Raw genomic sequence first — 17,990 nt, 5'->3', positions numbered from 1 at the left:
ATTCACTACCCACCGTGTTGTTCGCGGAGCAGTGAAATTCCCTTCGTTTTCATTATGTTGCGGCCATGTTGTCCTTGCCACGGTTCTGGTCCTGGTCCTGGTCGTGGCTCTGGTTCTGGTTCTCTGGTCGTGGCCTCTTCTCCAGTCTCATAGTCATGCTTCTTTTCAGTGTGAGAGAGAGACCACGCCATCATTATTATGAACACCGTTATGCCTGCCAGCGATATATTCCAATTTGTTGTTGTTGCTCCTGCCTGCCACCGCTGTTGCGGCTTCTTTTCCTTCTGCTCTTATTCCTCGGTCTGTTGTTAGAGGTAGTTGCCTTTGTTGTTGCCTCAAACTCATGGTGTTCTTATATGACCGCCAAGTCTTTATAAACATGTATATATATGAGTGTAGAGGTTATATCAGGTATGGTATAAGACAAGATTGAGTTCATGTTATAAGAATAATGCAACATTCCCTTGACTTGATGGCCCAAAAAAATATATTTTTGAGTCTTTTTGTTAACCAATTTCTACGAGCTATTTCTACCAGCTACGATGACCAGCCATGAGGATAATGACAAAAATGAGGGTAACTGTGGCCAGGTTATTATAAATTTGCTTTGTTTACCTCCGATTTAAATGACTTCTTCGCACACTCTTGGAATCTTCACTTAACAAAGGTTTTTTACGCTGTGACTTCTTTTGCCACTGCATTTTGTTGTAATTCCCAACTAGTTTTGGGAACAAATGCCGATCAGTAAACTTCTTAACTTTTTTCAACTAAATTAACTTTTAAAGGCATTTACTCAGTATTTAAATCAGAAACTGTAATTATTTAAAATTTCTTTTTTCATAAAAAGCATGTAAGCAGTTGACTTTTTTCAAGGACGTGGTATAAATTTCCTATATAATTAAAATATTAAAAAATATTTTTATACATTTTTTATTTGTGATATGACATGCTTTGCCGGCTCGAGGTCAATTCGTTGGATAAATATAAAAAACAGTTTTTTTTTTATTATTTTCTTATATTTGTTTAGTCAATAGTTCGTCCTTTACGAAGGACAGTGACTATGTGGTAAGAAATTGTAATTTATTTGAAAACAAGTATTTATTTGTTGGCAATTTTGTTAATGTATATTTTATTTTAACTGATATTGACTTTCAGCCCAAGCTCTAATTCATCAAAAGAGGCTTAAAATAACCATAGGAATTTTTACCGATTATTTTTGAAAATAGCAAACAAATATTTTTCAAATTAGCCTTAAGCTTTTGTGTAGGTACATAAAAAAAATGAATTTGATTATAAAATTTAGCTACAAGAGAAATTGCTACAATATCAAGTTTTCATCCAAGTTTATTAAATAACATGGAACATCTAAATTTTGTTGGCATGCAACACCTCAAGTTGTACCAAATTTGAGAGGCAACCAATTTGAGTGGCAAATTTTAAGAAACACAATTGATGTTGATTTCATTTATTGTACAATATTTTGTAAAAGGCTAGTTTCCTTAATAATTATTTTTGGTTCGAATATTACTCAATTCGATCAACAATTTTAAGAATCTTTAAAAAGATAAGAAAGAGTCATTTTTTGGTTGCAAAGTAAATTTTTGTTATTTGTTAATAATTTCTTAACTAGATATATATATTTTTTTACCCAATTATTGTGAGAATCAACTGAAAATACATCTCTATGTTGTTGGCTATTCATAAAGTACAGAGTAAACAAGCTTTACCAATTGCTTCTGGCCGCAGTTGCATCATCCTAATTACACATGTAAGCATGACTAATAGACCCCAATATCCCATTTTCATATATACAAATAAAAAGTCAGTTGAAACAAGGAACCAACAAAAACGGACCACAGCCGCAGCAAGGCCAAATAATAACCATAATCGTGGCACATTTAGATAGCACAGTGCAAAAAGCGCTTTTAGCCAATTGAAGAGTTTAAGCATTGGGCTAAGTATGAAATTTGTTTTGTATGCCAAGCAAAATGTTAAGTTGCCGCAGCCTCCTCCTTCTTCTTGTCCTACTCCTCCTACTGCTCGTTCCTGCTGCGCCTCGGTTTGCTTATCTCTGCTGCTGCTTGCAACATTTGCTAGAGGCCCTTTTACTTTTCGGTTTTGTCGATACGATGGCCGCCAACGCAGCAGAGACGACTGGAAGGAACATAGGAGGACAGAGGAAAGCCAAGAGCTGGACTGCAGTTAGCATGTGTAAAGAGTTCGTGTGTGTGAGTTGGCCACAAATACATACTTTTCGGCCTCGCCTCGGTGTATCGCTGTCCGTTGTCTTACCGTTGCTCGTTTTGGCATCTGCTCTTTAGCCTTAAGCCGGATTCGTTACTTTATGAAATATTTGTGCAACAGCAGGAGCAGCAGCAACTTTATTTACAATTTTTTCGGTTATTTATTGTTTGCAATTTGTGCTTAAAAAAATTTTCGTATTCGTTTTTATATTTGGTCAAGAGTCTCTTAACTGATTTATTGCTATCGGCTAACTATTTGCTTAGAGTAGGTGAAATTTTTTGTTTGCTGGCAAAAAGGGTTAAGGGTTACACAATACTTTAGAATAAATACTTTAAAATTGGAAACAATAAAATAAAGAAAATTTGGAGGAATAGCATTAAAGCATCTCAAACTTTGTTATCTTTAGTAATATACAAAGTAAAAAAGGACGTGAACTCGAGCATAGTGAGAGTAGACGGCGAGAATTAAAATTAACGCTTAGTTTTCTATTAATTAATTGGATTAAAACAGCGCTTAAAAAGATAAAATTGAATTCCCAAGATAAAATTGAATTCCCAAGGAATGCAATTTTTGTGAATTTCGCAGACTAAAAAGTATTTTAAGTTGTCTTTCTGATTGGCTGCTTTACTTTAAGCCTTTAACTTGATCAATAATTATTGATAAAATGTTTAATAATGTTAGACAAACTCGATTTAGTCACGAGGATTCTAAAACGTTCAAAACTAAAAAAGAGCAAACCAACTTATTTGATTTTATAAAAAGGTAAAACATAAATAAATAAATTCATACAAAGGTCTTGCCTTTTTGTGAATAAAAAGTTTGAGTTTTAATATCCCCAAACTTAAATGGGTGGGTTTAGTCATCCGTCTCCGAATTGGACTATTACAGTCAATATTATCCAAATTTGTATAATTCCCATGTTTAGCTGTGTTACGTATGTTAAGTAACTAGTTTCAAGATAACAAAAAATTAACTTTTGGATAGCTCCTAAGGCATATATACTTATGTATGATATAATGATAAAATTTCGGATCAAGGACCACATTTAAAACCACTTTTTATTTTTATGACATAGTGTTGGGAAATAAAAGAGTTCTCATCATTTTTACTATGAAGTAGATCCGATTGAATGCATCGATCTAGACGATCTTTTAATAAGCCCACAATTCAAGATGTATTACGAATGTAAGTTTGAATTTAAATTTCGCTACAACCCCCTTTTGTTAACAGTTTATTAAGGCATTTAAAATATGTATATAAAATATCAATAAGTATGTCAAAATAGGAACTTTTCATAACTTTTATTGTTTTAAAAACTTAAAAATGCACTCAAATTTCAAATGCAGGCAAATTTTATTGGTAATTGGCTGGTGTCTGAGATCGACATTTGAAGTGGACAAACACATTAGTTAGTCTGACGATAATAGTTAAATCTAATGATTTTGGCTTTACTTTGTACAATTTAAAATTAGTTTTCCATTGCCTTCTAGTTTAGGGTATCACATCTTCTAGCCAAAAGTGAATAAACCTGTCTGTCAGGATATTAGAACACATTTCGTTCATTTCTGATTTATGTATTTGCCGAGCTCATCTGTTCCAGTTGTCTATTTCTATGTATTTAAATACAACACTTTTTCGTCTAGTTAAATATTTCAAACATTTTTTAGAGGCTCTTTTTTTTTATTTTATGTAATTTTTCTTCTTTTTTTGGTAAGCAATTGTTGTGTTTATTGTTTGATGATGGACAAGTTTGCATTTCCAAAAATATGAAAGATATATTCAAAAATTGAACATGACATTTGTGCAGTGTTTCTCTCTTAATGAAGGTGCTGTATTTCATTTCCATGATGATGATCATCATGAAAGGCAAAACAGACAAAACAGACAATAAACGAGTAACAATTTTCACAATGCCTTACATCATGATGATGATGATGATGTTGTGCTGTTGTTCTTGATGAGCCTTGTAATTAATATTCGAAAAAGGAAAATCCACAAATGCAGTTTAAAGCTCTATCTCTCTCTCCCGTTTTTCTTTTTATTGCTTCTTGGGCATTTTGCATTTTGATGATGACTTGCGTTTTGTGGACTTAACAATGAATCTGCAGCAAGCAGAAAGCTGTCGGCCAAGTCCTTTTCAACTCATATCATATAACATTTTGGATTTTCTTTTTTCTATTTGATGCAAAGAAATAATGCAATTTCGCCATTGATTTTATGGCTTTTACTCTATTTTTGCATCCACAGGCCGACTTTATGAATACCCTATGTTAGTCGTTAGTCTATAAAATATTTCTGACATAAAATAAATCTATCATGCCAGTATAAGTTTTACAAGTTTTAAACATATGATAACTGAAATATTAACTTATTTTACTAAACGAATCGTTAAAAAACTGTTCAACTTTCAATAAGATTTATAAATATGTACATACAGTAGATGCCCCATATAACGATCCCGTTTACAACTATAGTTCGCTTATAACGAAGAAGTTTTCATGACTTCAGGCAATAACATGGAAGCACAATCGGTTAAAACGAATATCGGTTATAATGAAGCAATATTTCCGATTCTTGGGTATTGTAATAACTGGCATCCACTGTGTATATATTTTTGTGGTTTATATTTAAAGAAATCCTGAACTTTTTTTGAATTTTGCAGGAGAGGTAAGAACATTAATTTTTAGTCAGAAGTGTACAACATAAAGTAGGAAGCTTATACAACCATATAAAGTATATACATTGGATCGAGTCCATACGATATTTTGTGTATTTTGCTAACATAGTTTCCGAGAAAATCCCTTTAATGAAAATTACTCGGACGGAAAGGGTAGAGTAAGTTTAATGTCTGCTAAACAGTTTCAAATATGAAATATGTTGTGAAAATATGAGAATTTGAGACTAAAAATTTAAAAAAAAAGTATTTTTTTTTTTAAATATCTTAAATATATTAAAATGGCTCAGCTTAAAAACTTAACGCTTAACCTATGGTATCTTTGTGAAAATATCTTACAATTCTTCTTACGCATAATCGGATTCTAATGGACTATTTTTTCGAATAAAATATTAACCTATGACTATCCGTCGATCTCTATGTCAGGATCAATGCAAATTTATTCTCGATTGTTAAAACTCTAGAGGTAAAACTTTGTACTAGGGCTTCTATATACTGCAGTATTTAAATTTTTCCGGAATAGATCACTATATTATCCGCTTTCGAAGTATTTAGAGCTGTCGATTATTGGCTTTGGAAAATTACCAGGAACGGAAATTTGCAGACCTATTTTTTTTTTAAAAAGCTTAAAAAAGGACTCCAATGCTGCCTTGCATTAGGCGAAACTAAAAAAAATTTAAATAATCCTAAAGGTTTTTCTAAAACAAAGACTATTAACAAACATTTCAAGAAATGTTTAACAAAAAAGCTGAAAATAAGATATTTGTTAGTTATAAAAAATTACATTTTTTTAACAACAAGCGGCCAATTGTCAAGTGATTACTTATTTTTCATTTATTTGATAGTAAGTCTATAAGAAACTACAGGTTAAAATTTTTATATTAATCAAGTAGATGCTTCTATTCCTAGTTGTGTTCTTTAAATAACACTTTTTGCTTGTTGATTAACAATTGATGGGAACCATTATACTCTTTCGATGACAAAGGGTAATGGCAGTCAGTCAATAATTTATCAATGTCGCTGCAATTGTTGTTAAATAGATACGAATATACGAATAAATGAATATGGGTATGTACCCACATACATACGTATGTATGTACATACATACATAAAAATCAGATTCAAGCCCTTGGGGCTGGACAATTGAGCTGACATTTGTTGTTTTGCTTGTGAACTGCCAATCGTAGAGTTTCTGTCTCTTCTGTTTGTGTCTTATTTATGTTTATTTACTTTAATATCAAGTTATCATCATATATTTTGGCAAACATATATACATATGTGTACATATGTATATATATATGTCTATGTACATATAATAATAAAATTATGTGATATAAAAACCCCCAAGCCTTGATGCTCTGTTATGGCAATTAAAAAGAAATGTTTAATCCTTTCGATCCATGCAAACACTTTCTGATTTTGTCAATCAGCGATGATAATAAATTTTTTTTTTGTCTTTATTTTCGCTCAATTTTTGGTCAGAAAACTGACAAACTGCAATCGCAAACGCAATGGCAATCAAAATTGCAAATACGATAATATGGAATATGGAAGAGGACAATGAAATAAATTGAAATTCCTGAAGCTATGTAAATGTCTGCCTGGGTAAGGGGTTCTCTCGATATGGGTTGACCCCCAAGCAATGCGCATACGATACGCCTACACATAGAGAGGGCTGGAAAGAAAGGTTTCACTTTGAGTTACACAGCGACACAGAGAGAGATGGATGGATGATTGGATGGGTGACGGTTGTGGTGGTGGTAGAGGCGACTACGACTACGTAATCAGCATTTGTGGCGCTCGAGGTCATCCGCAAAGACTGCGGGCAACGTCATGAGCATCATCATCATCATCATGATGGTTGTCGTAGTCGTGCAACATTCTACCACCAGTTCTCCAGTTCCAGTTCCGCATGACGCCGTTCCATCTTCCTGTGCTTGTGCTTGGCCAGCGGCAACATTTTGGGTTGGCTGGAATATTATAATTACAAGCGAAACAGGGCCCCAGGAGGTGCTGGCTCCAATGTTGCCCATGACAACGCCAGCTTCAGCTTCAGCGTCAACGCCAGCGACAACGACGACAACGATTCCAACCAACGACTGTAATACCCCCAAATGAAGTCGAAAGAGCGCCAAAGGTGTTCCATACAGCGAAGGAAGACAGTCAGGCAGTCGGACAGTCAGACAGACAGACTGACTGACGTTGTGACAGTTTCAGTTTCATTTAATGTCTGTTTCCATTCGCAGTGGAAAAACCGGTGGAACCCTTCGGTGCCGGACAGATGCAGAGGCAGGTAACTAATAAAAAAAAAAAAAAAAGATGCACTCATATAAGACGTGTGTAAGGCTAGTTGCATGTTGCTACTGCTAGTTGAGCTTTGACTGACTGACTGACAGACAGACACACACACAGAGACACACAAATTAAGTCTTAAGACAAAACGAAAAACCAAACCAAACCAAGCTAAGAAAAGAAAAGAAAAAAAAACAACAACTTCATTTACCAAACGATTTTCGTGTGAAAATTATTGAAATACATTTCCTTGGGGCATATACAACAAGTCAAAGTTTTTGACTTGAGGCCTAAAAGTATTTTTGTTTCGTTTCTCTCTGCTTGTATTTGGCTTTGTGTCTTTCCTCCTTTCCTTTGTCTTGTCCCTTTTGCGTCTCTCTGGCTCTCTGTGTCTCTCTCTTTGTCTAAGCGGACATTGGCGATTATCTTGTCCACGACTGTGAAATAAATGAGCGTCGTACTAAAGGATAGCCTAAGGCGAATTTGCCGCATTGTTGCTTGAAAAGAAGATAGGTTTCAATTTGTCAGTGTGTGTGTCTGTGTGTGTGTGTGTGTGAGTGTGTTTGAGTGTTTGACTGTCTATCTGTGTGTGCCACAAAAAGTTCCCACATTTTCATATATGTGAGAGAATGCCTTTGGTTCAATCGGAGTTTGAAGCTAACCTTCGAGCAAATACATTTATATATACATATTATTTGTATGTAAGATAACTAAAACTAGGAAAAACAATTTTAATGGTTGATTGCTTGATCGGTTGATCGGCTCATCTTATTTAAAACAAAGACGAAGAAAAACAACAAATCACGATTTAACTAATGGAGATATTTACCAAAAGTAATTTAGATATAATATCGCTTTTTAATAGCTTCGTCAAATGAAATTGATTCGTACTATGAAACATTAGAATTCAAAAGGAGAAGCAAATTTTAGTTATAATTACTTAAATTACTAAAAAATATAACTAAATTAGTTTAGTGCTGGTAGCTTAGGACCATTAACAAATTGTAAGACGTTTATATTGGCTAAGAACCCAGTTTTTCGATTTAGAGTTTGTCTTCTTTTTTTTAGTTTACTCAGTGGAAGATCTCTTTCTTATTGTTAACTGTTTGCAATTGTTAAGGTCAAGGACAATAACTTCCGCCCCTTGCCTTTATTATTTGTAGTTTAATCTTAATGTCTTTTTATTTTTAAGATATGTTTTAAGGTATTCGACATGGTTTGATGTAAACATTTGTTTTTTTGTTTTTAAAGTTGTTTAAAATTTTAATTAATTTATTTATTTAGGATTCGCTGTAGACATTAATCGCTACTGAGTTTTTTTTTTTGTTTTTTCCAATATTGGATAATAATATAAAATCAGGTTGATCAAACTTAAAAGCATTACTGAAAATTCTAAATAAAAACAACTTTATTTATAAACAAAATTCTACTAACTACTAACTACATACATACTTCAAAAATGTCAGTTTTTTAAAGTCAATCGATTAAGGCGCCAAATATTAAAAAACCAGAGGGCCGGGGCTAACTTCGACCGCGTCAAAGTTTGTATACCCTTGCAACATTTTTGGTAACTCTTTCCTTACCTATAGCCATCAAAGTGGAAAAACGTTTAAGCTAAAAAGGCTAATGTTTGCGAAAGAACGGCCTACAATCTTAGCATGGGAAATAACGAAGATATCAAAGTCACTGTTTTCCACCGATCGTTCCTATGGGAGCTATATGATATAGCTACCCGATCCTTATCAAATTTGGCACAGTCATTAACAGATATATTAAACTAACAAATGTTTAATTTGAAAGCAATCGCGGCAAAAGTAACGAAGTTATTGACAAAAGTCACAGTTTTCGAAAGATCGTTCCTATCGGAGCTATATGATATAGTCACCCGATCTTGATCAAATTTGGCATAGTCGTTTATATGCGTAATTAACTAACCAATATTAAATTTCACGATAATAGCTCAGAAAATAACGAAGTTATTAAGAAAAGTCACTGTTCGTGACTTTGTCATTTGTTTGGGAGCTATATGATATAGTGATCCGATCCGGCTGAATCCGACATATACAACGCCTGCAGTATATACAAGCCTGCATGCAAAATTTCAGCTCTGTAGCTCTTACGGTCTAGGAGGAGTTTGCGTTGATCCAGACGGACGGACGGACGGACGGACGGACGGACGGACGGACGGACGGACGGACGGACGGACGGACGGACGGACGGACGGACGGACGGACGGACGGACATGGCTATTTGAACTCGTCTCGTCGTGCTGATCAAGAATATATATACTTTATATGGTCGGAGATGCTTCCCTCTATGCGTTGCACACTTTTGACCAAAATTAATATACCCTTTTTGCAAGGGTATAAATATCGTAAAAACGACAAAACTGCCTTCTTAAAAAAAGAATCTAAGCAATATTTTAACGATTTGCAATGCACTACAATAAAGGAATTTGTAAAGTAGAAAGAGCATTGTATGAATACATACTTTATGATCTTTGAATTCATAAACATTTTGACGTTTTTCAAAAATGCTGTGAACAAATGAAACGATTTTCTAGTAATTGTGAGGAAAACCAAAATTAAGAGAATAGAATCCAATTGATAAATAAACTAAGCCAAGTAGAGCTCGCAATTCTATTTGAAAAGAATAAAATGTATTACAATTTTTATTCTTAATAAAAAGTGTCCCACTTTACTCTGACAAGATTAATAACCAAGTAGTTGGGCTAATACAATGTTATATTAATTAGTACAAGCCTGTTTAATGGTCTGAATTTGCTGACTCCGATAATTAAATGACATAAAACTCAAAAGACAATGGAGTTATACCCAAAAAAAAGTTTTATCTGCACTTAATGCTTAGAAATATATATCTGAATATATAACTCCATGTCGGCAAAGCGCTCATCAGCGTTGACCAATTTTATAATATAATAAGTAAAAAACATAAAAATCTTTACCAAAAAAAAAAAAAAAAATTGTCTTCCTTTGACTTTTGAAATAAAATATTAATGCCAATAAGATGGACAAGGGAGTCCTAGATATTTGTTTAAATTTCAAACTCTCTATAAAGTAAGCCTCCAAAATTAGGTATGCACTATAGATACCCATTTATTACCTATGAGTTGTAGGGTATAAAAAGAAATCGGCCTTTAGCAATTTATTAGTAAAAATGTTCATGTTTTGGTGTCTTGAGACTCGTCGCCAGTCGCATTGTTCGTGTTGTGTTTACGTTGTAAGCTGTTGCTGTTGCTGTTGCTATAGTTGTTGTTGTCGCCTTTGGCCATGATAATTTAGATGATGTTGTTGTGATAACAATAAACGCACACACACACACACACACACACACACATACACCCACAAAGCACACTCTCACACGCAACCAGAAAGAGGGTTACACGCGGAGTTACTCCTTCCCCAATTAACTCATTGAAATCAAAGGATGATGGACCACGTCAAACTACCCGTGTTCCACTCGTTTGAAAGTACTTAACAAGGACTTCTACACATCTGCCACGAAGCTAAATGGGATAAATATTACTGGCATGAAACGGTGTCTTATGAAAAATTTCATCTTAAAATAATATCCGGTGGGTATCAAAAGTATAAGAAAAATGTCTTATTGGAAAGGCAAATTTTGTCGGTACGTTTGTTATATGGTAAGGGTGAAAAATATCATAAAATTTGGTATTGTGTGACGGTACTTTTTAGTGTGACCCTAAAGCCAAAGCGTTTATAAAACTTGAACGTTTCATAATCTTCGAGCAAAAACACAGCCAAGGTAGATGACATTGCAGAAAAAATTAATAAAACGAACAAGAGATTGGAAAAACCTGTAAAAGCCAGCAAAAATACAACATACGATGTATAAGGCTTGAATTGTCATATTACAGGAGGCAAACTTGAATATAATATTAATTAAAAGTAATGTAAAGTGCCACAATTTAATTCAGCAGTTCGAGCTCCTTAACAAAAACTTATTGTTAGCACATTTCTAAATATTCGTTATATGGATTCAAGGAAATGATCACCTTGAAATGATTTCATCTAATGCAGTCAAAGAAAAGATACCTTAAAATGGTTAAACAGTTCTTTTAATTAATTAAATTAATGCATTTTTTTACAATAGCTTTTGCCTTTAAAATTGCTTAAAAATGCATTGAAAACTGAAATGATATTTAATTTTTTTGAATGTTCCTAAAATAAATAACAAGTTAAACCAATTTTATTTAAAACTTGGCGACAATAAGCTATTTTGAAAAATTCAACAGAATTGATAACTTTTTAATTAGTTTAGAAAATCTTTTAATATTTTATCCTTAAGAAAATTTATTAGATTTATTTTATATCTACAAATTGATCTCTTAAACTGCAATTTAAAATATTTGCAACTTACAATATTTATGTCTTTCGTTTTCTTAGATTTTTAAAGAATATAACCCAATAGATGAAATAAAGAAAAGTGAGATCAACCCACAAAGAGGCTATAATGTCATCCAAAGGAAATAGTTTCTAGGAGAAGTCTTTGGATAATAACTAAATACTATAATAATTAGAGCACTCTATATTCGGATATAGATAGATTTTAAATGTATGTACATATATTAATTTTAATAAAAAAATGTATGGTATAAAAATTGAAAGACAGATCATCCTGTTTAACCTGAAAAATTGAATTTTATTTTCGAATGGTCTTAAGAAAGCTAGAAAATTTGTTTGAACGAGGTGCAAGTCCACTTCGAAAAGCTTTTAAAAGGATCTTTCTGTTTGTGTAGATTGCAACAAATAAAACTTTTCGCATTTGCATGAAACGAGAGCTAAATTTATTCATGAACATATGAACAATTTCTAATACCCATTTAGAATAACAGCAATAATTTATTATTTCTAACACTTTACAATTTTGCCGCGTTTATTTTGGCGTGTCTCTATGCCGCTTTTATTATGGTTAGTTCTTTGTTTTTGTTGGCGATTTTTATTCGTGTGCTAGCTGATATCAAAGTATATATACATACATATGTACATATATCTATATATATACATACGTAACAACAAAGGCTTACTGTTTATTTTTCATTTGGCAAACGGTGCGGGGCGTGGCAGGTGACGGAGGCGTTCAAGCGCATTCGTTTATTTCAACACTTATGCCCGAATAATATTCATTTATAAATATTTTACACTTTTGTGTAGAGAATAAAACATATCAAATTTTATTATTATTTAAATAGGAAATATATGTATGTGTATATATCGGATTAAAAACTCTAAAATTTAAATATAAATCCTGTAGTCTTTTTTTTCCCACCATTTGTCTGGTTGTTCTTGGCCCTGTTAAAATATGCGCACTCTCAGCAAACGCAATAAAAAGTATACCAATTTCAGCGGTAAAACGGCAGTTTCCATCTTGGCCAAGTAACGTCGTTCTTCATTCAAATACTCATTGACGTCGACAAACAGAATATATATCAAATATCCAAAAATTACCACATGTAAAATCAGAGTATATAAGATGTAATAATAAATATCTAAAAATAAACAGAAATAAGAAATTTTCATTGAGGGGTAACATCATTGTAGGCTGTAGATATATTAACAAATGTTAGACCCTTTAATATTGTTGACCTAGCCAAATATTCTATGAACAGCTAAAGGCTATGATCAAGCCTAGATTAAGACAATTAGATTTACTACATTCTTGAATTTGCATTCTTTTCTTTTGATTAAAGTCTCACAACTGGTCCCAGCTAAAGTTATAAAATGCCTTTTTAGTTTTCGATTGACAGAAGATCATAAGAATTATACCAATAAAAAAGATTTATACCACTTCGTCTTACATATATTTACCCTTACTCAAATTGGTAACAAAACTTGATATTGATAGATTAAAGTCAATACAAAGAGGTCAGACAGAGAGGTCAACCCTTTTTGGCAATAAAGTTATAATTTTTTTGTCTGTTTCGTAAGATATATTTCATAAAAATTTAATTTTGTCACAGAATGAAGGTATCCTTTCAATTTGATTTACATACTTAGCATTTGATCATATGTACTCTATTTATTTATAAATAGTTTTGAAATAAACAACATGACAACTTTGCTAAATTATAATAAAAACTAAAGTATTAATATATTTCTATAAAAATGCTAAAATGGTAAATTAAGAAAATTAGATTTATACCATATTGAAAAAGACAATAATCGAATAACTTCTAAGAGGTACACTCTATGTAAACTTTTAGTTCAACTGGCCAAAAAGTTTAAAATTTCGGACAATTTTTAAACCCTTGTAAACTGTAAGTGCCTTACATCACAAGCTGAGATCTTGATATCAAGATTTGTATACATTGGCTGATGCCAAGTGAAGCACTAAGAAAATAAAATTGAATTATCCAATCTATTTCAATAAAATCTTGTTGAATAAAAGAACTTACCAATTTTGCTTAAAAGTTCAGTGACTGAAATTTTCGATCTATTGGCGGGAAAGTCATTTAAACTTAAATTTAAAGACTGCAGAGAAAATTCGGATTCACTTATAGGATCGGAACCTCTATTCACAAACCGTCTCATCGTTAGCTTGGAGAAGGGCATATTAATTTGATAAAGAAATTATATGAGTAACTGATTTTATAAATACCTTAGCACGCGGTGAAATTCTGGTTTTTTGTATTCTTTTGCGAGATGTGGTTATTTGTGGATTTTCTTTCTTTGTGGAACTTTCACAGTGCCAATCATCATCTTCGGCCAAGCGTTTCAATGTCATCAATCTGACCTGTTCCTTAATATAGTCACCGACATTTTCCTGAGTTAAGTCGTCTCCAATGAATGATCGATGACTTTTCCGTTTTCGAAGGAATTTCTTTTTGGGTTCATCAGTATCTGGACTTCTGTCACTATCCTCCACATTGGCACAAAGTTGATTAAGTTTTAATTTATGTTTCTCGCGTTTCTTTTCAGGTTCGGTGTCGAAATATATCTTACTCTCATTGTCATCTTCACTGATTTCTGCCAATTTTTGCGATAGTTTATACAGGCTTTTGTTACTCGACATGGCGGCACGTTCTTCTAGGTTCGGCAATTTGGGTTCCGCCTTTAAATGACGCTCCTTGATGTTAATGACGCCTTTGACCAAACGTTGACCATCTGCCATGATGTTAATATTGCTGGAATATGTCGAGGATGCGCTGTTGTTGTTGGGAAAATCTATATAGTATCCTTAGAAAATGTTCTATTACTTACGACTTGGCCACAAAATTATTATTTTTATATATTTGAAGCTGGCTTGAATTCATCTTTTTCATTTTCTTGCTATTGTACGGCATTTTGGATTAAAAAACATTTTATATCTGTGTAGAAAAGTGTGTAAAGTTGATATAAATATCGTAGATTGCTGTAAGCAATACTATTTTCTATAGTTTGTTAGAATTTTAAACAATTGCGCAAGCGCAAATCCTTAGGCCATTTCCTTACTGTGCTCCTGCCCATTCCACGATCTCTCATCCTCTCTCTCTCTCTCTCTTTGCAAGTTGCTTGCTCTCTCTTCGACAATGTTCTCATCCTCATCATCCTTTGCTGTTGCTGCTGTCTCGCTCATCAAAGCGACGACTAGGTCCTGGGGCAACATTAGTAAAGCGAAGCGTACGACTGATGCTGCCGCTGCCGACGCTTCAAGCCGGAGGCCCTTTTTTTAACGCAGCGACGCTTTTTCGTACAGTCGTCGCCAGCACCGGCAGCAACAGCATCGGCGGCTCCTTCAACTTTGGGGGTTTGTACTCGGGATATGTATGTTCAAGCCTTTGCCCAGCAAAATTCCTACACTGAAAACAAATTAAAATATATATTACTTGATATTTAACCCTTTGTTGGAATCTTTTTTATACATAAACAACTCCAGCAAATATCTAAATGATAGAAGTTCTTATCAATCTTACAGCTATTATGGAGCTATTATGGAATGGTTAATGAATGTTAAAGATGTGTATATAAACATAGATAACTGAACCCTATACATATAAGCATGGAATTTAAAAAAATGGATTTCGAGGTTTATCTTTTAGGAACTATTTCATTTCCAAACTTGTGGAGTTTCAAAAGTCCACTCAAAAATGACCTTACAAGTCTCAAAAGTTTACTTCAATTTTTCAGGAATTATATTCAAAAATATGTATGTATGTCATACATATCCCAAAAATGCAAGGAAAAATAAGACTGTTCTAAAATATCCAGATGTACATATATGTATAACCTCTTTACAACACAGCCCAACAGCACCCATGAAGATTTTGATTCTGAAACTGAAATTTTTGAATCAACTCTAGCTGAAAAACATAATCTATGGTGGTTTATATCATAATATTTTTCTATTGTCCATATTAATAACATTTCATTTAGAAATCTAAAAATATATAGACATGTGGAACGCAAATATATTCCCCCTTTCTTTCTCCAAATTCGTAGCCCTTTTTACTCAATATTTCATACAGTTTTATTGAACATAATTTATTATACATTTGTCACTTAACTATTACATTAGTAGGTATATTCTTTTTTCGAGCAGCTACGATTAACACGTTCGTCACGACTTGACGCCAAAAAACTCTCTCACTTCTAACCTCGATTGTTTGTCATCGATATCATTGATAACTTTTTATTTATACATCTCTGAACTAGTTCAATACAATCGACCGGTTCTCGTCTTTCGATCCATTGCCACATACATTTTTATATAGCAATAGCTAAGACGTAGACTTCAAATAAGCGAACATCAGATGTTAAATGCCTTTTATTAGACAAAATATGCAATTGAAAACAAAAAATTGTTAGTCCAGTTTTGATTAAGTCCAGTTAGTCCAGTATTGACTTCAAAAAAGGTCAAACTCTGGTTCCATAATTGAAAAATTTATATATAAATTTGTCTAAGCATTCCTAAAAATACAAACTATTTGGTGTAGGTATTACTTTTTAAGTTTATCTTGAGTATTTTTAGTTAGGGACTGACCTGATATCTCAGTTCATTGTTCAAATTGAAGGAAATGATAATGATATTTGTCATTAAGAAATTATATTATTTATATTATTTAAAACTCACATGCCTCTTTTGTACTTATCTTTCCTTGAAAATGTTAAAATTGCATTCTTGAATGTCAAATACTAATAAGAGAAAATTGAATTTATGACGAATTTTTTGACAGTGTAAAATTGTTTAGCTTTTGGCCATTTAGTAGGGCGCAACTAAAATGCAGTTGTTTTTTGTTTTTTCTTTTAGTTTATTTTTATTTGCGATGTATTTGCTGCTGCTGCTGCTTCTGCTGCCCATTTGGTGGCTCCTTCGCCCATCGCTGGCAGCAATTTGAGGCAAGAAGTAGACCTGGCGGGCACTTAGGACTTGACTTCGACTCGACGATGCAGAATCCTCTTCTTTAAACTAGTTATGATTGTCTCTAATTAAAGGCATTCGAAATGATATGAAAGACGAAATGAGAGAACAAAAAGAAAAAAGAAATGAATACAAAATTGAGCCAATGCTCAATCATTTATGCGAAATGGCAATTTATTTAGCTGACTTACTCGAGACAAGAACAAACTGCAATTTTTGGAATTTGATTTTGTTGTGTGTGCTACTGACAGTTGCATAAATTTCTACATGAATAACGCTTTCAAATTCATTGCACACACACACACACACACACAGGCACACTCACACCCTCAGTGGGAAAGTTCGTTTGTTTCATTTGAATGTTAATTAAATTTTGTGCCTAAAATGCTTTAGACTTTTGACATATGCCCCGCTTTTTGCTTATTGAAGCGCATAATTTGTTTGCAGAAAATATATATATATAGATATAAGTCACATACAACTGAACAATTAACAAGGAAAAAAACGAGATGTTCTATAATACATAAATTGAAAAGAAAAGGAGTGCACTCCATTTAAGAACTCCCTTACAAAAGGAAATCAAAATGGCAGTGCGAAAGCAGGCACTACTAGTTTCCGTTTCCGCCACCCAAGCAAAAACCACGGAGTCAGGAAATTAAAATGCAGCCTATGCGGTGTATGTGTAATATCATTGGCCCACTCACAGACCTCCAGTGCAGCCACAATTATGGCTAGAGCCAGTTGGCCTGATAAGCCGCCAAGTCAGAGCCAACCACACACACACAGAGAGAGAGAGAGAGAGAGAGAGGTCCCTGGCCAGAGTCCTGGCTCCACCAATTGGTCATTAAGCGTCGTTTTATGGCTCCCAATGACTCGGAATGTGAACTCGACACAGACTGCATTTGCCTATTAAGCGACGAGAGTTATCTTCAAGCCACTAAATTGCAGCCGATAAACGCGAAATCCCAAAACTTTTGGCCAAACGTATCAGCAAAAAGAAATTTTAATTAAATGTCGCCGCAAACGATGTGGTAATATGAATATAGAGCTGAAGCAGCCAACCAAGGCCAGGGATAGGGACATGGGAACATGGCAAGTGGGCAACTGGGCAAGTGGCAAAGAGGTACAACTGGCCAGGCTAGCGACTGCTCCAGATGAGCATTATTTTAGCATTCAATATGATTGTAGCTGCCGGGCGAGTGGCTCAATTTATCACAATGCCAAACAAAAACCAAAATGCAAACGCTTAACTAGAAATCCGAGTGGTGGGTATACCATAAAATCCGTTGTTTTCTGTCAAGGCTATTTGGATTTGGATTGCACTTAATACCGTTGCAATGACAGGCGACACAACCGAGGCCACAGTTCGAGGACCAGCCGAATTGCATTTCATTTTCAAGTG

The 17,990-nt window shown here is 33.7% G+C and overlaps 1 protein-coding gene across 1 annotated transcript; it reads right to left on the bottom strand.

Annotated features, from left to right (window-relative positions):
• Positions 1-13,368: 13,368 nt before the first annotated feature.
• LOC6643272 lies at positions 13,369-14,472 on the bottom strand. The gene is made up of 4 exons (XM_047009610.1): positions 14,452-14,472; positions 13,850-14,396; positions 13,647-13,788; positions 13,369-13,581 (listed from the first exon to the last, which is right to left on the bottom strand). Exons 2-4 carry the CDS (start codon positions 14,360-14,362, stop codon positions 13,544-13,546), a joined length of 693 nt encoding a protein of 230 aa, XP_046865566.1. The 5' UTR covers positions 14,363-14,396; positions 14,452-14,472; the 3' UTR covers positions 13,369-13,543.
• Positions 14,473-17,990: the final 3,518 nt, after the last annotated feature.

This window comes from Drosophila willistoni (genome assembly GCF_018902025.1).
Source record: "Drosophila willistoni isolate 14030-0811.24 chromosome 2L unlocalized genomic scaffold, UCI_dwil_1.1 Seg168, whole genome shotgun sequence".
In the NCBI taxonomy this organism is placed as follows: Eukaryota; Metazoa; Arthropoda; class Insecta; order Diptera; family Drosophilidae; genus Drosophila; species Drosophila willistoni.
The sequence above is the reverse complement of the archived record's forward strand: the minus strand, read 5'-3'. Positions and strand labels throughout refer to the sequence as shown.